This window comes from Vombatus ursinus, unplaced genomic scaffold, assembly GCF_900497805.2.
Source record: "Vombatus ursinus unplaced genomic scaffold, bare-nosed wombat genome assembly UNPS02008996.1, whole genome shotgun sequence".
Taxonomy (NCBI): Eukaryota; Metazoa; Chordata; class Mammalia; order Diprotodontia; family Vombatidae; genus Vombatus; species Vombatus ursinus.
Window position 1 is genome coordinate 10,868,233 of NW_020948774.1, and position 24,797 is coordinate 10,893,029.

The window sequence follows — 24,797 nt, forward strand, 5'->3', positions numbered from 1 at the left end:
CTTTCTTTTGCCCTTCAGAGAGACTTCCTGCATGTAGGAAGGTGACAGGGGTCAGAGAGTGACTAGATTTGAACTGAGGCTTCTTGTCTACCATGTGGACTTCAGAAGTTGGTCTCCTGGGTTACTAGCTGCTACAACTCTGGTTTCTATCTTAAGTGATTAGAACAACTGTGAAAGCAACTGGCCAGGAAGTGGAAGTGGGAACTAAGATAAAAAGAGGTCCTTGGTCAGGGATTGTTAGGTTTCACAAAGTCTGGTGAAGTCTATACTCTGAGGTCCCAGGCTGTGGCCCTGTACACATAAATACCTTCTTTATTTCTTTTCCATGCCCTTTAGGTAAGTGCCACGTGGAGATCTATATCTCCTGTGGGAAGCACTTAAGTTTTTTTTTTCTTTTAATTTTGCTGTCTGATAACCTGCGTAGCAATAACGCTGATTGTCTGTGTTCTCTGATGTGCAACATCATTTGACAGAGACAGGTAAGTCCAGATGCCATCAATTTTCTATTTTTTATAATTATGAGCAATATTTCATATTATTGTAGACTACATGTTATAGTCTAGACTGCACAAGTGTTAACTTGGGTCCCTTGCACAGAGTTATTCTGTTTGATGGTGCAGAATGCTTTTACTCATGCATACCGGACAGTACGATGAGAACACTGGAGTGTCAATAGCTTGAATATAGGATAAACTCTTGGACAACTCAAATATTAAACTTCTTCATTGAACAATTAGTGTAGTGAAACATTGCCTTTATGTAGGCTTTAAGGAAGACAGTACAAAAGACAATATAGATAACTACTACACCTGTGGTACTGCCAGGGTCTTGTGGTAGACCTACAAAGTAATACACTTGAAGCTCACAGGTATCACACACTAAATATATGCAAGACACTATGCTAGTATATATTATTAATATAATGTAATATAATATAGTATAATTTTTGTTGTTGGGTCATTTTTTTCAGTCATATCTGACTTTCTGTGACCTCATTTGAGGTTTTCTTGGCAGAGATCCTGGAGTGGTTTTCCATTTCTTTCTACAGTTTATTTTACAAATAAGGAACTGAGGCAAACAAGGGTTAGGTGATTTGCCCAGGGTCATACAGTTAGCAAGTATCTGAAGCCAGATTTGAACTCAGAAAGACAAGTCTTCCCGACTCCAGGCCCAGTACTCTATGCACTGTGCCACCTGGCTGATATGATATACGATACGATACGATACGATACGATACGATACGATACGATACGATATGATATGTATGATATAACTATATTTTACCAGAACTAAGCCAGCAAGTTCAGAAAGGTAGTACCCAAGCTAGAAATTCTTCAATTAAAGTTTCAGTAATGAACTGTAAGTCTGTCATCTGAGGATCGGCCCAGATAAATTCAAAGTAGGTCATCATTAGAGAATTGGCCACCACTTAAGACATTTACTCTATAGGAATTCATAAAATGTTATGAAGGAAGTTGTGAACTACTCAAGCAGAAGGAGTATATATAGGGTTGAAATCAAAGATCATCCAATATCTAAATAAAGAAATAATTTTCATTACATTTATTTAGCCTAATTTGTTTAGTGAATGCTCTAAGATTAAACATTTAGGTTACTTCTACTTTTTCTCTATTACAAACAAAGCAACTATAAATGTCTTTACAATGTTTTTCCTCCTTTACACATTATATATGTGGGCCATATTCATAGTATTGAGATTTGGAATCAGTTTGTAAACTCTCTAATCTCCAGATCGCCCTTCAAAAAGATTGTATCCATTTGCAAATTATCAGCTATGTATGAGTGTATGGTTTCTCCACCATGCCACCGTGAGTTTTGTCATTTCATTTTTTTTTCCTCCAACTTTTTGGATTGAAGTGGTACTACAAAGTTGTTTTCGTGATCAGTTCTTTGTTTATTATTGAAGTTGACTGCTTTTCAAATGTTCCTTAAAATTCGTGTTTCTTTGTAAGTTATCTATTAATATCTTCTGATTACTAGAGAGTGGATATTGCTCTTAAAATTTTATCAATTCCTGGAAAGTGAGGATGTTGGGTTTTTATTTCTCATGCATTCTTATGCAAATTTCCCCCAATCCGTTGTTTCCTTTTTAAAAATTTTTGGTTGTAGTTTCTATTGTAATGCAATTTGGAAATTTTGTATAATCATATATACTTGAATCTATTAATGTCTTCTTACATGATAAGAGTTTGTCTTTCCATCATAAACATTTAGTCACAGCAATTCTTTAGATGAAAGTACATAATTGTGTGATTGTTCTCATGATAAAACACTAACTAGTAACCTGATTCTTCTTCTTTCTTTCTTTTTTTAATCTGGACTTTCTCATCAGAACAACCTTTGTGTCCCAATTATTATGAGGTCAATTATGCCACCTGCCACAAGAGTTTTCCTGAGGGGGCTCCCTGCTTACTAGGTTGCCTCTGATATGAGCCTGTTCTGTTCAAATTTCTTTGAAGCTGATTATAAATATTCAGTTTAACCTAGAAAAGATGCCTCCTTGGGGGTTAGTCACGTTAATGGAGTTTGTGAACTGGCTGGGAGGAAAGAAACTCAGATCAACCCTCTGGGCCATGTTGCCCATATTATTCACTTTCCAGGCATCCTAACAGTTGTCACCTTTGAGTATCAGTGTCCACTGATATTGAGAATGGGTAAAGAAAGGCTCTGGATGCCAAAATACCTTGGGGAAACATTAGGTGTTTCAAGCCCTGCCTTATGAAATAGCAATAGGCCAACCATGTGACCTGATGGGTAAATTATTGATCTTTGCATGCTAATGCATATTTTTACATTAAAACAAATCAGCCTATTACCTCAGATGCAGTGAATGTATGTTTTACCGCTACGCAAAGACTAGAGTACACATTAATTTCTATTCTTTTTGCTCCAGGGCCTTGTGAATTAAAAGGGCTAAAAAAAAGTACCCAAACCCATAGTGCATTCACTGTCCTTTCTCCTTCTCCCTTTTTTGTCCGTCCCATCCTTCTACATTCCCTCTAGCCTAGACGAGCTGGAAGGCGGAGTCAGAGGGGGAAGTAGACTGGAAGGGCAGTAGGGGAGCGAAGGGGACCTAAAAGGAGGAGGAGGCGGGGTTAGGGAAGGGAGAAGGAGGAGGAGGAGGTTTTTCTGTCTCTATGGAAACCAGAGCAGCAACAAGCAGGAGCCTGTAGCAGGCTGCAGGCGAAGGTGGCGGCTATGTCCTCCGAGGTTGAAGACGGAGATGGCGAGGAAGGGCCAGACCCTCGGCTTCAGCTGCTGGGCAACTACGTGACGCGGTGCCTGCGGCCGGCGGCAGGCTCCTGGAAGCGCTGCGCGGGCACGCCCGAATCAGGGCACTTGCTTCAGGCCTTCCTGGCGGGGAACTGCCCCCAGGAGCCCACGCTGGTGGTGCGGCCAGGGGGTGGAGGGCTGCACCTGAGCTTCGGGCCTGGCTCCGACCTGCCTCGAGCCAAAACTCTGTTCTTCCTGCGCGGGTCTCCCGACCCCTCGGGGCTCTTGGGTCCCAGAGGCTCAGTGTTCTGCGGGGAGCTGGCCCCGGCACCGCTGGAGCATCTGGCCACGCTGGTGGCTGAGGTGAGGGACACTCAACTCTTAGGCAGAGCCCGGGCGGGGCGCGTGGGAAGGGGACCTTTGGATGGCCTGGACCCGGAGGGTGGAAGGCGTGGTCATAACGGGTGAAGAGGCACAGCTAGAAGTCTGTGGATTATAAAGTATAGGTTTCCATAGAATTAGACTTTAGGGATCATTTGATCCTGGAGAGAAAAGGTAAAACGAGTGAATAAAAGTAGCAAAGAGTTTTAGGCTTGAAAAGGAAAACTGTGACCTAGAGTGGGTGTGAGTGAGTTGCTCCTCCAGGGGAGCACTTTATAAAGTGGGGCTGGAATAGTCACTTAAGGTGCAAACTCTGTGTAAGCCACCAGAGGGTGCTCTGAGCTCCGGATGCTCCAGCTCCCTCTGGTTCTAAGTTTCCTTTCAGGCTTTTTGTGCAAGTGTGGATGGGACCTGCTCTTTCCTTTTCTAGTCTAGTCCCATCCCATTCTAGTCTAGTCTAAGTGCCATGAATCTTCCTGACAGTATTTCATAGTTCATTTTGCCCGTGTTTGCTCCTATCCCCCTGAATTTTAAATCACCTTCCCAACTTTGTGTGACTGTATTAGAGTATTAGAGTAATGCAGTAAAGTTCCCTGAAACCAGCCTGTACAAGTTTTATATGTATGATAACTCAGAAGCAAGTAGATACTTTTAATAAGCCTGCCTCCAGCCTTTTTAAGCATATTCATTAACTGTACATACATATACATATTTATGTGTATATAGTATCCCAGAAGTCTTAATGCAGTTTAAAACCAATAATACAGTCCCTTTAAATTGTTGCAGCAACACTCCCTCATGCCTTAAAGCAAACCTAAAAATATATTAATGTATATGTATTATGTCCACATGTAGATGTATATATACCCACATGGGTTCTCTAAATGTATAGATATGTGTCTTGTAAGTGTTTTGGTTAGATAGTTCTAGAACCTAGTAGACCAGTCTGCCTTATGGAGAACTGAAGAAGGGTCATGGATGCTTCAAGATGGAAATCAGATTAGTTTTATACTCTGTCCTTCCCCTCTCACCCAGTATTGTTGGTCTAGTGTCACCATAGGTTCAGAACAAAAGATGGTTTTCTTGTTTCTTTTAAGAAGGAAAAAATGGCCCTTAGCTTACACTAGTCAGTGTAACTTGTTTCCACCAAACATTGATTTTTTAAAAGACCATCATAAATAGTGAATTGTATGTAAACCCACTTATGTAATCAAACAGAAATAGAAGATGGTCTAGAGATCAAATTATGTCAGAAAATACACAAAAATGAATAAGCTCTTTAGCTCAGTGTGAGATGAAATCTCATCCCAGACAAAAAGAGAGGTCCTAATTTCACTCAAGGAAAAGTTTCTGAAGTCTCTGGGTAGGCAAGCTAGAGGTCAGAGACATCCTGAAGACCTTCTTTTACATGTCTATAGATGGCAAAGTCTATCTCTCCATGTGTGTCTCACAGAGAAATTCTTGAACTAAATGTCTTTCTCCTATGCAGCACTGTACCACCTATACCCCTTATACAGCATCATCTTAGCATTCTCTCTGGTAATTCAGTCATGTCACCTTGCACATAACAGCAATATGCAAAATGACCCAGACTTGGTTGAAAGCCCAGTTACATAAACAGCCTTCTGCTTCCCCAATGGCAGCTTCTTTAAACCCAACACTGCATGGACAGCATGTTTTCTTTTAATGTTATTGTTTTTAGCTTCTCTTCTTCCAGATTGTCCTCTACTTCTGTGTATTTGCATTCACCATCTTTTCTTTTGTTTCTTTAGTGAAACTTGGCTCCATGGATTTAACTTTTGGGTTTTTTTGGGTTTTTTTTGTCTGCACATTATTTCTGCTATGTGGATCATAAATTTTGATATTACAACTTTTAGTTCTCATTTAAACCAATCAGGGACATCATATTGTGGTTCCATGTTCTTCTTAAAATCCACAGGGCCTCCTGCCTTATCTGGTATTGAAGTTTCCTTTATTTTGTGATATTTATTCATAGGAGCTTGATCTTGTTTAATAGATCAGGAGTTTCCTTCTACTTTTAATGTCTTCTCTATTGGTGTATCTGCTTATACTCAAGGTCTTTGAGTTTTCTTCCTCCTGAGATCTGTGGTATTTTCAGTCTTTTTTTCCCCTTATTTCTCCCTATTGCTCACTTTCTGACTCCTTTCCCTCTGAGGTAGCTTCCCTGGGGGCTGGATCTCAAAGTCTCCCAGCCTTCTTCCACCCTGGATAATTCATACTTCAACACCCTAGGTCTCTGCCCCAGGTGACCTTTGTAGAGACAGAACTGGCCCCAGATGGGTAATAGGCTCTTTCCTTAAGGCTTGTTCAAGTGTCACACAGCTTCCCTCTTCTTCCCACACATACCATGTCTTGATCCATTCCCTCTGTTTCTCAGTTCTCTGACCATGAACTAATGCCTAACTCTTACTCAATCAGTAACCTCTCCCCCACCACTGACGACACTTGGGGAAGTCCAGCAAGGCTGCACTAACCAAAAAAAACAAAACAAACCCATAGGCTTGCAACAGAAAGCAACTGCATATTCTGACCCCTCCTCCATCTTTTCATTGCCATGGAGATCAGACTCCAAAATTTGCAGAAATTTCCAGAGATTGCAATACCCAGAGTGACAGGGGAGTGGAGGAACAGAGGGAGTGGGACAGGACTTGTATCTGGGAATGTAATAGAACTCAACTCTACACCTTGACCCCAGCCTTCTCCCAGTACCATAAAGATCTAAACTCCAAATGGCAGAAATTTGCCCAGGCTAGGATAGTTAATAATCAACCCAACACTATGAAATCAGGAGTGAAGGGGAAGTGGAGTTTCCCTGTTAGTATAGTATTCTCCTTGCTGGTTTTCAAACATTTCAGGTCACCCTTCCTTAGGTGGGGAAGGAAAGTTCCTGTACCCTAGTTCCAACTGTATAAATGACCTCTTGGGAGTCTATGCCTTTTTCTTCAACCAGTGAACATTTATTGGGTATTTACTCTGTACAACGTAGAGGGCTACTCTCTACAAATCTAGTTGAAAAGATCTGAAATTTTAAATAACAATAGCAGTATTTTTGATGTGTATCAAATGAATGGTAGAGAAAATAGAAAGGAAGAGAAGAAAAACATAAATCCCTGGGGACTGGAGTAGTTGAGAAATGAAAGTGAGATTTGAACTGAGATCAGAATGAGGCTAATTGGGCTAAACAGCCACTCTTTCAGCTTCTTGCAGTACATCTTTAACCTCTTCATGGCTCTACTAAAATTCTTTTCTCATAGAATACCAGTGATGACCTAAGCACCAAATCCAGTATATTTTTTCAGTTGTCATTGTCCTTGAGCAACATTTGACATTGTTAATCCCTCTCTATTTCTGGATAATCTCTCCTCTCTTGGCTTTAGACAACACGTTTTCTTGGCTCTCCTACCTGTCTCTCATACTCCTTCTTTATCTCATTTTCTGACCCTTTGTCCTCTTCATAACCCTTTTAAGTAGAAAATTCTCCAAGATTTTGTCCTCAGCTTGCTTCTATCTCCACCCTCTCCCATGGTAATCATTCCTATGTCTTTATTTATCATCTTTATAAAGATGCTCCCAAACCCTGCATTTCCAACTGCCCTCAGGGCATCACCGACTGGATGTCCCACCTCAAACTCAGCATATACAAACCTGAGTACATTCTTCTTCTGACTTAACAATTTCTGCCAGGTGTGTTTATAACACCAATGTTATTTTGAACTCTTCTCTTTCCTTTGCCTCTCATGTCCAATTGGTTATCAGAGCAAATCTCTGTAATCTGTTCCTTACTCCCTATTACCATACTATTACACTTGCATAGGCCTTCATTATCACTGGCCTGAACTATTGAAATAGCGTCCCAACAAATTTATTCCCTTCCTCTCTCTCTTTTCTCTCTAATCTATCCTTTACACTATTTTATATCCTTCACCAGGTTTTCTTATTTTGAGATATGGTCGTAACATTATTCAGAATTATGGACTGGATTAAAGCTGAGCTTTTGGATATTATGTATAGAGCTATATGTTCTTTGTTTTCCATACTTAATATAGCTGCCTCATTTGTTCTATGAATATTACAGGTAGTGATGCCTGTCTTGACCAATGAGAAGAATCATCAAGACTGGCCAAATGCCATATATCAGGATATTAGACAACACATCCACAACCTACAGAGTGACCTTACTGTCTTCCTGGGGCAAGTGACAGGAAAAACATTGTTGCCTCTTCCAGTAGGCTCAGAAAACATGGAATTTGTGGATTATGAAAGTGAGAAAGGGTAAGTACAATGTGTTAGTTTTGGCCTCTGACATGTAGTAGATACTGGCTTTGGTTTCACCCAGGATGTTCTTTAGATCTTTAATAAAATCTTAGAATTGAAAGGAAGGAACCTTAGAGATCATCTAATACAACTTTCCCCCCACCCCCACCTGAATTAGGAATTCCTTCTACAGCATGGTCGTCGGGGAATTACCTAGCTTTTGCTTGTCTTGAGGTCATCATCCCTTTAAGCATCCTATTACATTGCTATATAGCTCTAATTATTAGAAAATTCTGCTTAATGTTAAGTGAAAATATAACCTCCCTTTAAATTCCAACCATTGGCCTTTATTCTGGCCTCTAGAGCTACACATAACACATCTATTCTTTCTTTCATATGGCATCTACATATTTGAAGATAGCTCTTCATTCTTTATGCTTCTCTAAGTCTACTCTTCCCCAGTCACTATAGAACAGCTTGAAGCTTAAATATCAATGAATCGTTTTCTGTTTACAGCTTGGATTCCATGGATAAGTCAATTGTCTATGTCATTGAGTCCACAGTGATCAAATGGAGTCACCAGATCCAAGTAGTGTTAAAGAGGGAGTCTTCAGAGTCACTCTTACAGGGGGAAAATCCCACCCCTAAAGTGGAGGTGGAGTTCTGGAAGAGAAGGTAAATGTGGAAGACATACCCCCATTTATGAAAAATACATGTTCTTCCCAGGATTCAGGTTCTTTGAAACGCTAAAATGAAAATACTCTTCTTTCTCCAAGAGACCTTCTTGGGCAGTATCCTGTGGCATGTTCTACAAAATTAATTCCATTGTATGTACATATCAGAACTTTTTTTTTTAACATTTTTATACTGATGAAAATGTGATCCTAAGCTCTTCCTCTTCTCCCTTCTACTAAGTATAGATGCCATTAATTCTATATGATCATGAATTCAAAAGTCAATCAACAAGCATTTATTAAGCATGTATTGTGTGCCAGGCACTGTGCTAGACTCTAGGGATACAGATACAATGAAGGAAGCATTCTTACTCAAGTGGAACTTATATTCTAATAAGGAAGATAATAAGTAAAATATGAGTAAATACAGAATAAATACAAATAAATTCAAAAAATTAAATATAAGGTTGTTTGGGGGAAGGACATTAAAAGTTGGGGGCATCAGGAAAGGTTGCCTGTAGTTGAGCTTGATTTAATTTCCTTCTTGAAGGAAGAGTACAGTTTTTTTTTGAGATGGAAGTGAGAAGAGACTTTACTCCAAGGATGGGGGATGTCCAATGCACAGGTACAGAGATGAGAGATCTCTGAATAACACATAGGTCAGTTTGGCTAGATAACAGAGTGTGAGTGGGGGTAATAATGTTCAGTGAGTCTGGAGAGATGGATTTGGGCTAGGTGGTGGACGACTTTAAGAGGTAAACAATTTATATTTTATCCTCCAGCCAATAGTGAGTAACTGGAGTTGGTTGAGTAGACGAATGGCATGTACTTAAATGTACTTAATGTACTGCAATGTACTTAAAAGGAAAAAAATCACTTTGGCAGGCATGTTAAGGATGAATCGGAATGGTGAAAGACTTGAGGCAGGGAGAGCACTTAGAAAGCTGTTGTAGCAAGAAGAGTTGGTATGATAGAGGTATTGTGGAAGTAGAAAAGGCAAGATTTAGCATTGGGTTAATGAGAGAGTAAGGAACCAAAGATAATGCCAAGATGATGAAACTGGTAAACTAAAAGAATTGTGATATTTTAGTAGAAATAGGGATGTTTGGAAGAAGGTATGTTGGGGAGGAGGGAAGATAATAAATTAAATCTTGTACATGTTGAGTTTAAGATGTCTCCATGACATCTAGTTTGAAACATCAAATGGACAGTTGGTGATGGGGTATAGATTTGTGAATCGTTTACCTAGATATGACAGTAAAACCCATAGGAACTGATGAAGTTACCTAAAAAGACAATAGAGAGAGAGAGGGGAGCAAGGCCGAAAACAGAATCTTGGGATACAACCACAGTTAAAGGGTATGATGTGAATGTTGAACCAGCAAAGGAAAGGGACAGGGACTGATCCGACTGGTAGGAGGAGAACCAGAAGAGAGGAATGTAATGAAAACCAAGAGAAGAGAGAGTGTCCACAAAGAGAGAGTGGTTACATAAATAAATAAGAGACCAGGGAGAAATTAAGGGATGTTTGAATTTGGGACTGTACAGTGCTCTTTCCCAAGTCAGGCCATGTTCTACCATAAATAGAACTCAGTTAAGCAGGTTCCAGTGCAAAGTTTTTACCTAAAGAGTCCTAATTTCTGCTCTTGCCCCAGCTTTCTCATTCCTTTCTCTTTTTCATCCTGCTTGATATCTTTAAGTGCAGTCCCTCAAGTAAGTACTATTACCTCCTGGAATTGCACCTTGGATGTCAAGTTCATTACACAGAATTTTATCGTCACTGTCCTGTGACACTATTGCTTCTAGGGATAGATCATTCTCTTTGGGTAGGCATTGATATAGTTCTCTACAGAGTCATTTTTGTATCATCAGTATCTCTATCAATATAGGTAGTACATGTGTCAGTTTTTTAGTATTCATGTCTTTGAAATCTCCTCTCTGCTGTGGTGTTTTAGGTGTGATGATCTGGAGTATATTTATAATCAGCTGAGAGCCATAAAGGTGAGGGGCATGGCTGCACTTCTAAACAGACTTCAGAGCAGCTACTTCCCAGCCTTCAAAGCCATGTTCAGAGATGTCATAGCAGGTGAGTTTCAGCACTAAATTTCACAATAGTGTGGTACAAGTGTCTGATTTAATGGTGAATTCAGATGACCAGCATTGTTCAATGAAAAGACGGCTAGGTTTGGCAACAGAGCCTTGCTTTAGTTTTGACACTTTTGACCTTTGTGACCTTGGAAAAGTAATTTCTTCTCTGTGAACCTCAGTTTCCTCACCTTCAAAGTGAAAGTGTTGGACTAGTTGATCCTTAAGGCATTTTTCAATTGATCCTATGATCCTGACCTCAATTTAGGCAGATTAAAGCTTCTGTGAGTGTTTATTCTTACCATCTCCTATCTGGAGTATTCAAGACATTTCTTCACCTCAATCTGACTACTTAGTTTCCTTCTCTATTTGCAATGGATTTGGAATGGATTCCTACTGCATCTAAACCAAGCTCATCGGAGAACCTCAAATGGTGGCTCTTACTGCTCCAATATAAACACTGAAGATCTACCTAGAATCATAGACTTTTTTCTAATTTGGAAGAGACTTTAGAGATCATCTGTCCAACCTTCTTATTTTATGAATGAATTCTCTGAGGCACCAAAGTAAAGTTACTTAGTCAAGATCACATAGCTAGTTAATGCTAGGTAGCTAGCTAGCTAACCCAGATTTCCTAATTTCTGAAAGGCAAGTCCTTTTTCCAGGGTACTATATGTCTTTTATTGCCTCTCCTACTAATACAAAGAAAATACTCATTGCATCCCAGAACATCATGAGTTTTGTGTCTAAAAATAATGGTTTTTATCACACATTGGCTGTCACCAAATATCGTTCTTCTATGTAAGCTAATTTCTGATGTCTTAATGTTTGTGGAGGTGACAACCCTGGTTTCTCAAAGGCTATATGCCTATGAAATGTGAGTTCAGCTAGAACTGGTAGGTTCTAACAAAATGAAAAAGATTTAAGTATAGGTCTTGTGATAGGCTGTGTCAGTTGTCATCTAGTTGCTGGCTAGCCTAGATAATTCAGTTTGATTAGGTTTATTACCAGATGATTGGCTACCAGGTTATTAATTGTGGGGATAAATGGAGTGGCAGAGTAACTCGTGAAATAGTCTACTGAAGGCTATTCCATATTTGTATTTTTTTTGCTAAGGAAAATCAGTCTTTTTAATGAAGAAAACACAAAAATGAACTCTACATTTAGAGAAATGGGTATCCGATATATATATATATATTTCAAGGCTTCCAAACCTAACCAAACTATGTGACTTTTTGATTACCTTTTGCTTGATCTTAAAACAAAATTCTATAGTATTATTTAAGAGATTAAATATGGCTTCAGTTTCAAATTTAAGGCAGTTGTCAAATGAGTATATCTAAAGGCAGAAATGGTCATGGATTGTGCTTTTTTAATCACAGCCATAACGATGGTGTGGCCAAGCCTCCTGCCTTTGCTACTATCACCTTAGCCCTTGGATCACCTCCTATGACCTAAGGAACATGGATAGTTCTTTCCTTCATCTTCTGTTAGATCTCTTCTTCTCGGGTTGTTGATACACACCTAGGTCAGTTGTCTAGAATGCTGCAAAAACTGTAAATGTACAAGTGGGCTGCCATAGGCACACAGAATATGTGGTAAAGCTTTGTCTAGTTTAAGAAAGAATTCTTATTTAGAAATCCTCCAGTTTTGAAATCCCTTGCCAATCATATAATTTTAGGCTATTCCCGAACCAAGCCCTTCTTGAACCCTGACTCTTTGAGAAGTATTTGTTCAATTTTTAGTATAAGGGAGTGTCCTTTTCAGACTTCAGCAATTTTGCTGATTGGAAAAGACAAATATAAAGACACATTTGAGATTTACATATGAAAAATACTAAAACAAAAGCAACCTACAGGGCAATGCACCTACTCTGGGCAAAAGGGCAAAGACTACCTCTGCACTTTATTTCCCAGCCTCCCATTTGCGTAAGACTCATAGGAGAACTTTAATATTAAAAACTGCGGAATCTTAAACCTACAGAACTATTTTGTGATTGTTGGACAAGTATCCATTCTCTGGATAGGGCCCAGCCTACAGAGGATTTGGTAAATATATTGTGTGATCACTCTAAGTTAGATTAAGATCTTTCATTGATAGGGCCAAGCCCTAAACTAGAGTGTTGGATAAAAAAAGACCTTAGGACTGTGTATAAGAAAAGAGATGCTATATTCATATGTACAGAGTTCTGCTGTCTGGAAGAACTAGTTGGCAAAAGGGAGACTATAATTCTCTTTATTGCTACCTTCTGGGAAAGTAAAAACCCCTCAGAGCCTAGCCAAGGGAACAAAACTAGGAAAGCTTCTAAATGGCTAAAAATTATCTACCCTTTCTTTAAAACAGCACATCACTACTTTAGTAGCAAAGAGGCCCAACCTTTTAGAAGGGACCCTTCTAAATACATAGTATTATATATCATTAATATATTTTATACATGTATATACACACACATTATATATAGTGTGTGTGTGTGTGTATATATATATATATATATATATATATATATAAAAATATGTATTTAGTATAGCATTTAGTATAGTACCTGGCATATAGTAAAACACTGTCTGTCATGATCAAGAAGTCTAAGGAGAAGCTAGAGTAAGTGCATTTTGCTAGTCCACATCTATACAAAGAAATAGCCAGGAGGTTGTGGACATTAGAGAAGGAGTCTAGACAAAAAATCCCAGTCTACAAGCCCAGTTCATAGAAGTATTCTAGCTTAGGCATCCAGGGATGCCTAAGGGATGGGGGATGTTTACCACAAGCATGTGAAGGCTTCCCTTGGTGGAATAGGTAAATGAGAACAATTTCCATAAAGGTGGCTGCCCTGTGGAGTAGGTAGAATTTGATCAGACATCAAGGATGCCAAAGTCATCCACTGAATCCTGGGCCATTGCCAGTTCTGTTGACTTTTGTCCTGCCACTGGGCTTCAATGACTCTGGAAGAGAGTGAGGCTAATGACTTTGTGCAACTCTGCTTCAATTAAATCCAATTCACTTGAAAGTTAAAACATCACCCATAATGTCATTGGTCCTCATTCAAAACAAAGGATAAACAACAATTTCCATCTTTGTAACTTCACCTATCACCCACTTTCCAGAGAAACTTGCCTATCCTAAAAGGTCAAATCTTGTCAATTTAAACTATTGTAGCAATTCCTTTTTCATATCTATGTTGCTCAAAATTTTACTCTGTCATTTTGTTAAAAGACCCTGTCAGTCCTCAGTCAGGGTCTTTGGTCACTGAGAAAGGTATTGACCCCATATATTGGTAATTGCTAGCCTTACTAATAAAATGGATCATGCTCAGAACTTCGTCTCTCAGAATTTCTCTTGTGACAAAGAAGACAAATCAATTAGAGGGAAAAGTGTATGAGCACATAATGTACAGAAATGCACAATTGCCAATCGTAACTGTGAATATGAATGAGATGACTCACCCATAAAATGGAGAAGGGTAACAGAATAGCTTAGAAAGCAGATACAACAACATTTCATTTATGAGAAATGTACTAAAAACAAAGATACACACAGAATTAAAATAGGGGGCTAGAAAAAAAGTCTGTGTTTCAGGTAAATAAAAAAAATTAGTGATTTCAAACAAGGCAACAGTAAATATAAAGTTGATTAAAAGAAATAAATATGAAAACTGTATGATGCTTAATGGGATCACAAACAATGAATTAATATCAGTTCTTTATGTATATGTGTGTATACACATATAAGTACATGTCCACAAATAGCATAGTCTCTGAAGAAAAAGCTTATTAGTGTATAAGAGGAAGACAACATTAACACTCTCAGTGTAATTTTCTCATACCTAGACAAATCTAACCAAAGGATAAACAAGATAGAAGTTAAGGACCTGAATAGAATTTTAGAGAAGTTAAACATACTGAATGGAAACAGAGAGGAATAAACATACATATATACCTATTTCTTAGACCATAGTGTAATAAAATTATATTAAAGTATGAATAGTTTTATATCTTCCTCCATCAGCATTCTAGCCTTGCTGGATTAAAAACATTTACAGCAAATTCTTAGTACCACATTCATTCTATAAATAGGGTATGTGTATATGATTTCATGGTAGTGCTTGATGGTTTTAAGAAACATGAAACTGGGAGCTCAGCAGAGATCTAGAAACTTCCCTGTTTCCTTACATTAGAGAGAGATTTTATTTTATTTTATTTTATTATTTTATTGTTTGGTTTTTAGGCAATTGGGGTTAAGTGACTTGCCCAGGGTCACACAGCTAGTAAGTGTCAAGTGTTTGGTCTGAGGCCAGATTTGAACTCAGGTACTCCTGACTTCAGGGCTGGTGCTCTATCCACTGCGCCACCTAGCTGCCCCGAGAGACATTTTAAAAGTGATTTCAGTGACATGTTCTCTTTCCCTAAGGGTTCTAGAATTAGACTCAGAAATATTATTTTCGCATTTTAATTTTAAGGAGCAACTCAAATCATCTACTTTTTAGATTCTGGATAATTGTTGCCTTGCTCTCCTCTGCCAGAGCACAAGGCTCAAATGTTATGTATGTGTCCTCAGCAAGCAGGTATGACTGTGTTTATGACTGTCCTTCTAGCTCTAACAGAGGCTCGGGATGTCTGTCTGCACCTGAAGCCCCTACAGCGCCACGTGGAAAACCTAGAGGTTACAGAATTCAGTGAAGCGAAGCCACTTGTGGGACCTCTGCTTCACCTAATCTGCTTAATTTGGGCCACGTCCAAATACTACTGCTGCCCAGCACGGATCATTGGGTTGCTACAGGAGACGTATAATCTTTTCATTCAGCAGGTGGGTGATACCAATATTTCCAAAAACCTAGAAGCACTTTGGAGGTACAGTGAACCTGGAGTTGGGAAGACTGGAGTTAAAAATCCAACCTCAGACACTTACTAACTTGGTGACCTTGCACAAGTCACTTAACCTCTGTCTGTGTCAGCTTCTTCGACTGTAAATAGGGGTAATAATAGCACTTCCCACCTATGGTTATATCATATGAGATAATATTGGTAAAGCACAGCACAGTGCTTAGCGCGTGGTAGACACTTAATAGATATTCATTTTCAGAGGCTGTTTTGGCAAAAGGAAAATGTAGTGTATGGGGCAGTGCACATTTTTAGGCAGGTGAAAATGTTTATGGCCCACAGACTTTTGCAATGATTCATTATTATCACTAGTAGCAGTATTAGTGAAAGTGTTTTGAATTCCCAAGCATCACTTGTTTTTTTTATGTTCCTCTTTTTCCTTTCCTCTCTACCTATCACCATGTTTTCTTCTTTCATCTTTCTGTCTCCTTGCCTTAGCTCTTAATCTATTCCTTTTCCTGTGTACGTACTTTCTGCTTGTCATCCATGTATCACCTCTTTTAATCCTTACCTCCTGCCTGATCAACCTTGAGTTTTCATTTCTGAAATTTTGAATTTTAGTTAATACTTGCCCTTTTGCATTATGGTTCCTGTATTTCTCATCGATCCTCATTCAACTCTTAGCTTTTCTATTTCTCCTCTTGTTCATATCATACTTTTCCCTTTGCATCCCTCATCTCTTTTCCTTTTTGGTTTCTACCCTTGTTCTGGCTTAACTTGTTGCTACTCTCTCTGAATGTCATGTCTCTTGTCTTCCACCTCTGTCCCTTTTTTATCCTTCATTTTTCTTTTCCTCTCTCCTCTCACCAGCTTTGTCCTTTACCCCTTCTATAGTCACTGATTCAGTACCACTCCATGCCTCTTCACTCCCTTCTCAGCAGCAGATTTAAAGACAACTATATCCTCTTTTATGGGGCTTGGCAACCCAGGCACTACAGGGTTGTCTTTTATATAAGTGAATGGTTAGATAATACCAGCTTCCTATAGAGAGAGGTGTAGTAGAAATTGGTGATGTTGGCATCTGAATTCATACCCTTCTTACTTCATTTAACATAAAATCCTACTAATTGGAAGATGACATCTGTATTTGAACCCTCAATTTAACCAAGTACTTAGCTTGTGGCTTGATCTCTCACAGCTACTGTTGACGCAGAATGTCTGAGTTATTCCTCCCACTCACCTCAGTCCTGTCTTCCCTATTGTTAAGACATGCTGGGTTTCTGGGAATGCATGTATGATAACCCAGGTCCCTACTGGGCACTTTCAGAACATATTATTCAAGGTCATTATTATGATTAGATTACCGCTAAATACTCTTAACAGTAAAAATTAAATCCAAAAGTGTGATGACTTATAGTAACAAAGATATCATTTTCTCTCAAGTTATATAATTATGTCATGGTAGAATAGAAAGGATATTGAATTTGGAATCAGAGGAACTGAGTTTGAATTTCAGCTCTACCACTTACAACTTTTGTTATGTTTGAAAAGACACTAAGCTTTCTGGGCCTCAGTTTTTTCCTTTATAAAATGAGGGAGAAGAAAAAAGGGCCCAGGACAGAGCCCTGAAGGATACCTTTGTTTAGAAGGCATGATCTGGAGGAAGATCCAGCAAATGAGAAGGAGCAGTCAGATAAGTACATAGGAGAAGAATAAGAAGAGAATGATCTCCTGAAAACCTGCAGAGAAGAAAGTAACAAGGAGGAGAGAATGACCAACAGTATCAGAGGCTGCAGGGAGGTCACGGAGAATGAGGGTTGAAAAAAGGCCATTGAATTTGGCAAAGAAAAGATAATTGCTAACTTTGGAGAGAGCAATTTCAGTGGATGATAAGGTTGGAAGCTGGATTGTAAAGGGTTAAGAAGAGAGTGAGAAGAGAGAAAGTGGAAACACTTATTAAAGACAGCCTTTTTGAGAAATTTAGCTAGAAAGAATGGAAAAGATATAGGTCAATAGTTAGCAGAGATAGAAGGATCAAGTGAGTGGTTTTTTTCAGGATGTGGGAGACATGGGAATATTTGTAAGTAGTAAGGAATGAGCCAGTAGATAGGGAGAGATTGAAAATAAATGAAAGAGTAGGGATGACTGAGGGTGTAATCTGTTAGAGGGGATAGGATGGAATGGGATCACTTGAGAAGGTAGAGTTATTAGCCTTGATAAGAAGCAAGACCACCTTATCATGTGAGAAAAGCGTGAAGGAGGAGATGGTGACAGAAGGTATGAGTGATAGGAGATGAGGATTTAAAGGAGGAGCTCATCGTGAATGGCCTTAATTGTTTCTGTAAAGTATGAGGTAAGTTTCTCAGCTGAGAGGGTAGGGGATAGGGAGACCATGGGAGATTTGAGGAGAAATAAAAATATTTGGAAGAGTCACAGTGGAGAGTTGATAAGTTGATAAAACAGGTATAGAGTGATTGCCTAGCATTAGTGAGAACCCATATGAGATTGTGAAACATGAATTTGTTTTTTTATTTAACTTTTTCTTTTATTTTTGTAACATTTTATAATTTGTTTTATTAAATTTGAGTGAATCTTAGTAGTTTGATGCCAAGATATCAATGCATTTTGTAGGACTTTGTGTGTGTGTGTGTGTGTGTGTGTGTGTGTGTGTGAGTAACATAAATTTGTAATGGACACAGAATACTTGCATGATTTTCTCCACCTTCATTCAGCAGCATGTATGCAGCAGAGGTGGTGAATAGTGGGATTGATCGAAGGCTGAGGTTTGGCTTTTGTTGTTCATTTGTGTCCAATTTGTTATGATTCCATTTGGAGTTTTCTTGGCAAAGATACTGGAGTGATTTGCCATTTCCTTCTCCAGCCCATTTAACAGATGAGAAAACTGAGGCAAACAGGGTTAAGTTACTTGCCCAGGGTCACACAGTAAATATCTGAGGCCAGATTTGAACTCAGGAAGATGAGTCTTTCTGACTCCAGACCTGGCACTCTACGCACTATACAATCTACCTGCCCTAATGGATAGCCTAGTTCCTAAGAAAAGACTGAAGTTTCTACTTTTCAGTATTGAGGTATTTAAAAATATTAAACTGGTAAATAGAATGTATTTGGGGGCTTCTGTGTGATAGTACTAAAGATAAAATCGAGACAACTTTTGTCGAGGCTTATTTCTTCAGTGAGCAGTGGCATTGAAGGTAGAATGACAACCTGGAAAACAATTTTTCATATGCAGTTGGCACAAATAAATATAATAAAGTATCATATTCTTGCAATCTAGTGATTTAATGCTTACCTTTTGTCATTACAGGCATGCATTTATCTTAGCCCAGAAGATCTCCTGAAAGGAGAGATAGAAGAGAGTCAGAGAAAAATACAGGTGGTAATGGACATCCTTAACTTTTCCAAAGAGATGTTTGAAGACAGAAGAGATAATCTCAAGACTTACTTCAAACAAGACCAGGAGGTCAGGGAATGGGATTTTAATTCTTCTATGGTCTTTGTGCGACTGAACAGCTTCCTGAGGAGACTCAAGATGGTAGAGGTGGGTACTAGCCAGGATCTCAGCTAAATAAGTAAGGGATACACATCCAAAAAGTAGAAAAACAATTGATGCATGAGTCATTTCTGTTTTGAAGAATATATAAGTACTCAGTAAATATGTAAATTTATTATTTATCATAAAATAGCTATGGCCTTGAAAACAAAATTCAGTTAATGAGATTCATAGAAACACTTAAGAAGAATGCTCAAAGAGTTGGGTAATATACAATACATGAAAGAAGAGTTGCTTTTATTTGATGTTGTGTTCTTGACTTACTGATATACAATACAAATTTAATTTTAGCTAAAGTACCAGTATAAAATACGAGTATAGGTAGTTAGGTAGTACTAGGCTTGGAATCAGGAATCAGGAATACATCTTCCTAAGTTCAAATCTGGCCTCAGACACTTACCAGCTGTGTGACCTTGGGGAAGTTATTTAACCCTGTTTGCCTCAGTTCCTCATCTGTAAAATGAGCTGGAAGAGGGGACTTCCAGGAGCCAAGATGGCAGAGTAAGCAGTAAATCTCTCTCACTGTTCCTTTTTGACCTCTAAAACCCCCCAAAAAATAGTGGCCCAGGAAAAATCCTGGAACAGTGGAGAGAGCTGAAAGACAGGGCAGTCTTTTAGCCTGGGAAACTTGGAGGATTGCCAAGAAAGATCTGTTTCACTTGAGTAAAAAGGGGAGTACAGTCCAGGATGGGAGGCATCCCAGCAAGCCAGCAGCAAACCACACCTCAGCAAACCAGTGGGAGATTCTGAGCCTCAGGGTGGTAAAGCAGGCAAATACCAACACCAGGACCCTCTACATGGCATAGCCAGGGGAACCAGCATACTCCATCTCAGAGAACCACATGAGATCTGGGGCAGACCCAAGTAGGCAGGCATCCTCCAGTGGCCAACTTCTCCATGCTTCAACACAGTCCTGGGTGGGCAGGTGTCTTCTAGCAGCCATTCCCTCCACACCAAGCCTCAGCACAGCTCTCTGGGAAGGCAGGCATCCTCCAGCAGTTGAACCTCCATGTGCTTCAGCACAGCCCTGGGGAAACACAGGAAAAACCCCTGATCTCAGCACTCACTAGACACCACCACTAGGACCCCAGCTCAGCACCAGGTAAGCTGCTAGCACCTGAGGCACCAGAACACATAACCAGTGACAAGGCCCCTGGCTCCCAGCACAAGAAGCTTAGGATAGTACCCCGTGTATTCCAGAAGGAGAGCTCAACTTTAAAAGCCAGGAAATAGGCAAAAAATTGAGCAAAAAGCAGAAAAGAACACTAAGCATAGAGAATTATTATGGTGACAGGAAAGATCAAAACACAAACTCAAAAGAGGACAACATTGTCAAAATATCTACATCTGAAACTTCAAAGGGAAATATGAATTGGTCCCAAGCCCAAAAAGCCTTCTTGAAAGAGCTCAAGAAGGATTTTAAAATTAGGAAAAGAAATGAGAGGTATGCAAGAGAGAGTCAATAGCTTGGAAAAAGAAGGACAAAAATTGACTTAAGAAAATAACTCCTTAAAACATACAATTGGCTGAATGAAAAAGGAGGTATGAAAATGCACTGAAGAGAAGACCTCCTTAAAAATTAGAACTAGCCAAATGGAAAGGGAGGCACAAAAATTCACTGAGGATAAGAATTTCTTAAGAAATAGAATTGGCCAAATGGAAAAGGAGGTGCAAAAGCTAACTGAAGAAAACAATTCGTTAAAAGTTAGACATGGGCAAGAGAAAGCTAGTCACCATGAGACATCAAGAGTTAAACAAAATCAAAAGAATGAAAAAATAGAAAAAATGTAAAATATCTCATTGTAAAAGCAACTGACCTGGAAAAAAAAAATCCAGGAGAGATAATTTAAGAATTATTGGTCTACCTGAAAGCCATGATCAAAGAAGGAGCATCTTTTAAGAAATTATCAAGGAAAACTGCCCTGAGGTCCTAGAACCAGAAAGTAAAATAGTCATTTAAAGAATCCACCAGAAGATATGGGAAAATTGGAACACTAATGCATTATTGGTGGATTTGTAAAATGATCCAGTCATTTTGTGGAACTATGCCCAAAGGGCTATAAAAATGTGCATGCCCTTTGACCAAGCAATAACACTTCTAGGGCTATATCCCAAAGAGATCATACAAATGGCAAAAGGACCCACATGTACAAAAATATTTATAGCAGCAGACATATTAAATGTATCCTTTTCAGATCATGATGCAATAAAGGTTACGTGTAATAAAGGGCCATGGAAAGATAAACTAAAAATTAATTGGAAACTAAATAATCTGATCCTAAAGAATGAGTGGGTGAAACAACAAATCATAGAAACAATCAATAATTTCATCCACGAGAATGACAGTAATGACACAAAATACCAGAACTTATGGGATGCAGCCAAAGGAGTTCTTAGGGGAAATTGCATATCTCTAGATTCTTACGTGAATAAAATAGGTAAAGAGGAGATCAATGAATTGGGCATGCAACTAAAAAAGCTAGAAAAAGAGCAAATTAAAAATCCTCAATTAAATACCAAATTAGAAATACTGAAAACCAAAGGAGAGATTAACAAAATTGAAATTGAGAAAATTATTGAACTAATAAACAAAACTAAGAGCTGATTTTATGAAAAAAAAACAAACAATAAAATAGATAAACTTTGGTTAATTTGATTTAAAAAAGAGAGAAGAAAACCAAATTACCAGCATCAAAAATGAAAAGGGTAAGTTCACCACCAATGAAGAGGAAATTAAAAGAATGATTAGGAGCTATTTTGTCCAACTGTGTGCCAATAAATCTAATTCTGACAACCTTAGTGAAATGGATGAATATTTAAGAAAATATAAATTGCCCAGATTAACAAGAGAAGAAATAAAATACTTAAATAACCCCATTTCAGAAGAAAGAAATTGAACAAGCCATCAATGAATTTCTTAAGAAAAAATCTCAGCGCCAGATGGATTTACTAGTGAATTCTATCAAACATTTAAAGAACAATCAATTCCAATACTATATAAGCTATTTTGAAAAATAGGTGGAGTCCTACCAAATTCTTTTTATGATACAAATATGGTGCTGATACCTAAACCAGGAAGAGCCAAAACAAAAAGAAAATTATAGTCCAATTTCCCTAATGAATATAGATGCAAAAAAATTTTAAATAAAATATTAGCAAAGAGATTATAGCAACTGATCATGAGGATAATTCACTATGACCAGGTAGTATTTATACCAGGAATGCAGGGCTGATTCATTATTCATAAAATTATCAACATAATTAACTATATCAATAACAAAATTAAGAGAAATTGTGATTTTCTCAATAGATGTAGAAAAAGCTTTTTAACAAAATAAAGCACCCATTCCCATTAAAAACACTAGAGAGCATAGGAATAAATGGAGTTTTCCTTAATGATAAGTAGCATCCATCAAAAACCATCAGCAAGCATTGTATGTAATGAAGATAAGCTAGAAGTATTTCCATTTCCATTAAGATCAGGGGTGAAACAAGGATGTCCATTATCACCACTGCTATTTAATATTGTACTAGAAATGTCAGTTTTAGCAATAAGAGAAGAAAAAGAAATGGAAGGAATTAGAATAGGCAACAAAGAAACAAAGCTATCACTCTTTGCAGATGATATGATGGTATATTTAGTGAATCCTAGAGAATCAACTAAAAAAAACTACTTGAAATCTTTAACAACTTTAGCAAAGTTGCAGGATATAAAATAAACCTACCCAAAACATCAGCATTTCTACATATTACTAACAAAGCCGAACAGCAAGAGATAGAAAGAGAAATTCCATCTAAGTAACAATAGACAATATAAAATATTTGAGAGTCTACTTGCCAAGACAAACCTAGGAACTGCATGAAAACAATTACAAAACACTTTTTACACAAATAAAGTCAGATCTAAACAATTGGAAAAACATCAGTTGCTCATGGGGAAGTTGAACTAATATAATAAAAATGGCAATTCTACTTAAATTAATTTACCTATTTAGTACCATACCAATCAAACTACCAAAAAATTGTTTTATACAACTAGAAAAAATAATAACAAAATTCATTTGGAAGAATGAAAGGTCAAGAATATCAAGTGAATTAATGAAAGGAAGTGCAAGGGAAGTTGGCCTAGCTGTACCAGATCTAAAAATTGTATTATAAAGCAGCAATCATCAAAACTGGCTAAGAACTAGTACTGGCTAAGAAATAGAATAGTGGATCAGTAGAATAGGTTAGGTACACAAGACATAGTAGTTGATGGTAGTAATCTACTTTTTGATAAAGCCAAAGATTGCACCTTCTGGGATAAGAACTCATTATTTGACAAAAACTGCTGGGAAAACTGGAAAATAGTATGGCAGAAACTAGGCATTGACCAACATCTTACACCATATACCAAGATAAAGTCAAAATGGGTGCATGATTTAGATATAAAGTATGATACTATAAGCAGACCAAGAGTGCAAGGAATAGTTTACCTGCCAGATCTATAGAGAAGGAAAGAATTTATGACCAAACAAGAAATAGAGAACATTATGAAATGCAAAATGGATAATTTTGATTACATTAAATTAAAAAAGTTTTGCACAAAGTAATGCAACCAAGATTAGAAGAGAAGCAGAAAGCTGAGAAACAATTTTTACAGTGTATCTGATAAAAGCCTCATTTTCAAAATATATGGAGAACTGAGTCAAATTTATAAAAATACAGTTCGTCTGCAACTGATAAATGGTCAAAGGAAATGAACAGGCAGTTTTCACATGAAGAAATTAAAGCTAGCTATAGTCACATGAAAAAAATGCTGTAAATCTCTATAGATTAGCAAAATGCAAATTAAAACAACTCTGAGGTACCACATCACACCTATCAGATTGGCTAACATGACAAAACAGGAAGGTAATAAATGTTGGAGAAGATGTGGGAACATTGGAACACTAATGCATTGTTGGTGGGTTGTGAATTGATCCAGTCATTCTGGAGAGCAATTTGGAACTATCCCTAAAAGGCTATCCTTTGACCCAGTGATACCAGTTCTAGGTCTGTATCCCAAAGAACTCATAAAAGTGGGAAAATGACCCACACCTACAAAAATATTTATGGCAGTTCTTTTTGTGGTGGCCAAGAATTGGAAATTGAGGGGATGCCCATGAATTGTGGAATATCTGAACAAGTTGTGGCATGCAATCTTATATAGGCTACACATGTACAATCATATTAAACATGAGAGAGAGAAAGTGATCACCAGCCAGCCAGATTTGGTTCTCAGTGGCTGTCCATTGTGTATTTGTGTATATGAGTACACTAGCATATATCACTCTCTTGTATTTCTGCAACTCCCTAAATACATCTTTCTTTTATATCACTTTCCAGTTCTAAGTCTATAAAGGAAGCATACACTCCCATTAACTTCTATGTTCCCACTTCCCTCATTCCTAAAATCTCAGTTGCAGATTTGTAATGCTAAATTGTCCCCAGTATCCCTGCCACTTAATCCTTAATTTTTCCCCACTTCTTTATTATGATCATAACCTTGCAAATAAAATTCTTCCTCTTTTTCCCATTACAGTGATGGCTCTTAAATCCCCTATATTCTCTCAGTATCCCTGCTATATCAATAGCTGAACAACTATGACAATGACTGATTACCCCACCTTCTAACTGCAACTTGATCTTGACAGTTGCTAACCTATCTTAAAAATGAAACAGTGGAGTGACCTCATATGCAGATGTTCCAGTAGGGCACCAACTGAAATCACTGCTTTTCCT

The 24,797-nt window shown here is 38.1% G+C and overlaps 1 protein-coding gene across 1 annotated transcript in view; it reads left to right on the top strand.

Annotated features, from left to right (window-relative positions):
• Positions 1-3,543: 3,543 nt before the first annotated feature.
• DNAH9 (dynein axonemal heavy chain 9) overlaps positions 3,544-24,797 on the top strand; it is a 466,635-nt gene continuing 445,381 nt past the window's right edge. The window contains exons 1-6 of the mRNA XM_027850079.1: positions 3,544-3,597; positions 7,712-7,908; positions 8,407-8,565; positions 10,520-10,650; positions 15,238-15,449; positions 18,789-19,022. Of these exons, the coding sequence (XP_027705880.1) occupies positions 7,718-7,908; positions 8,407-8,565; positions 10,520-10,650; positions 15,238-15,449; positions 18,789-19,022 (927 nt within the window). The 5' untranslated portion in view covers positions 3,544-3,597; positions 7,712-7,717. The remainder of the gene's footprint in view (positions 3,598-7,711; positions 7,909-8,406; positions 8,566-10,519; positions 10,651-15,237; positions 15,450-18,788; positions 19,023-24,797) is intronic.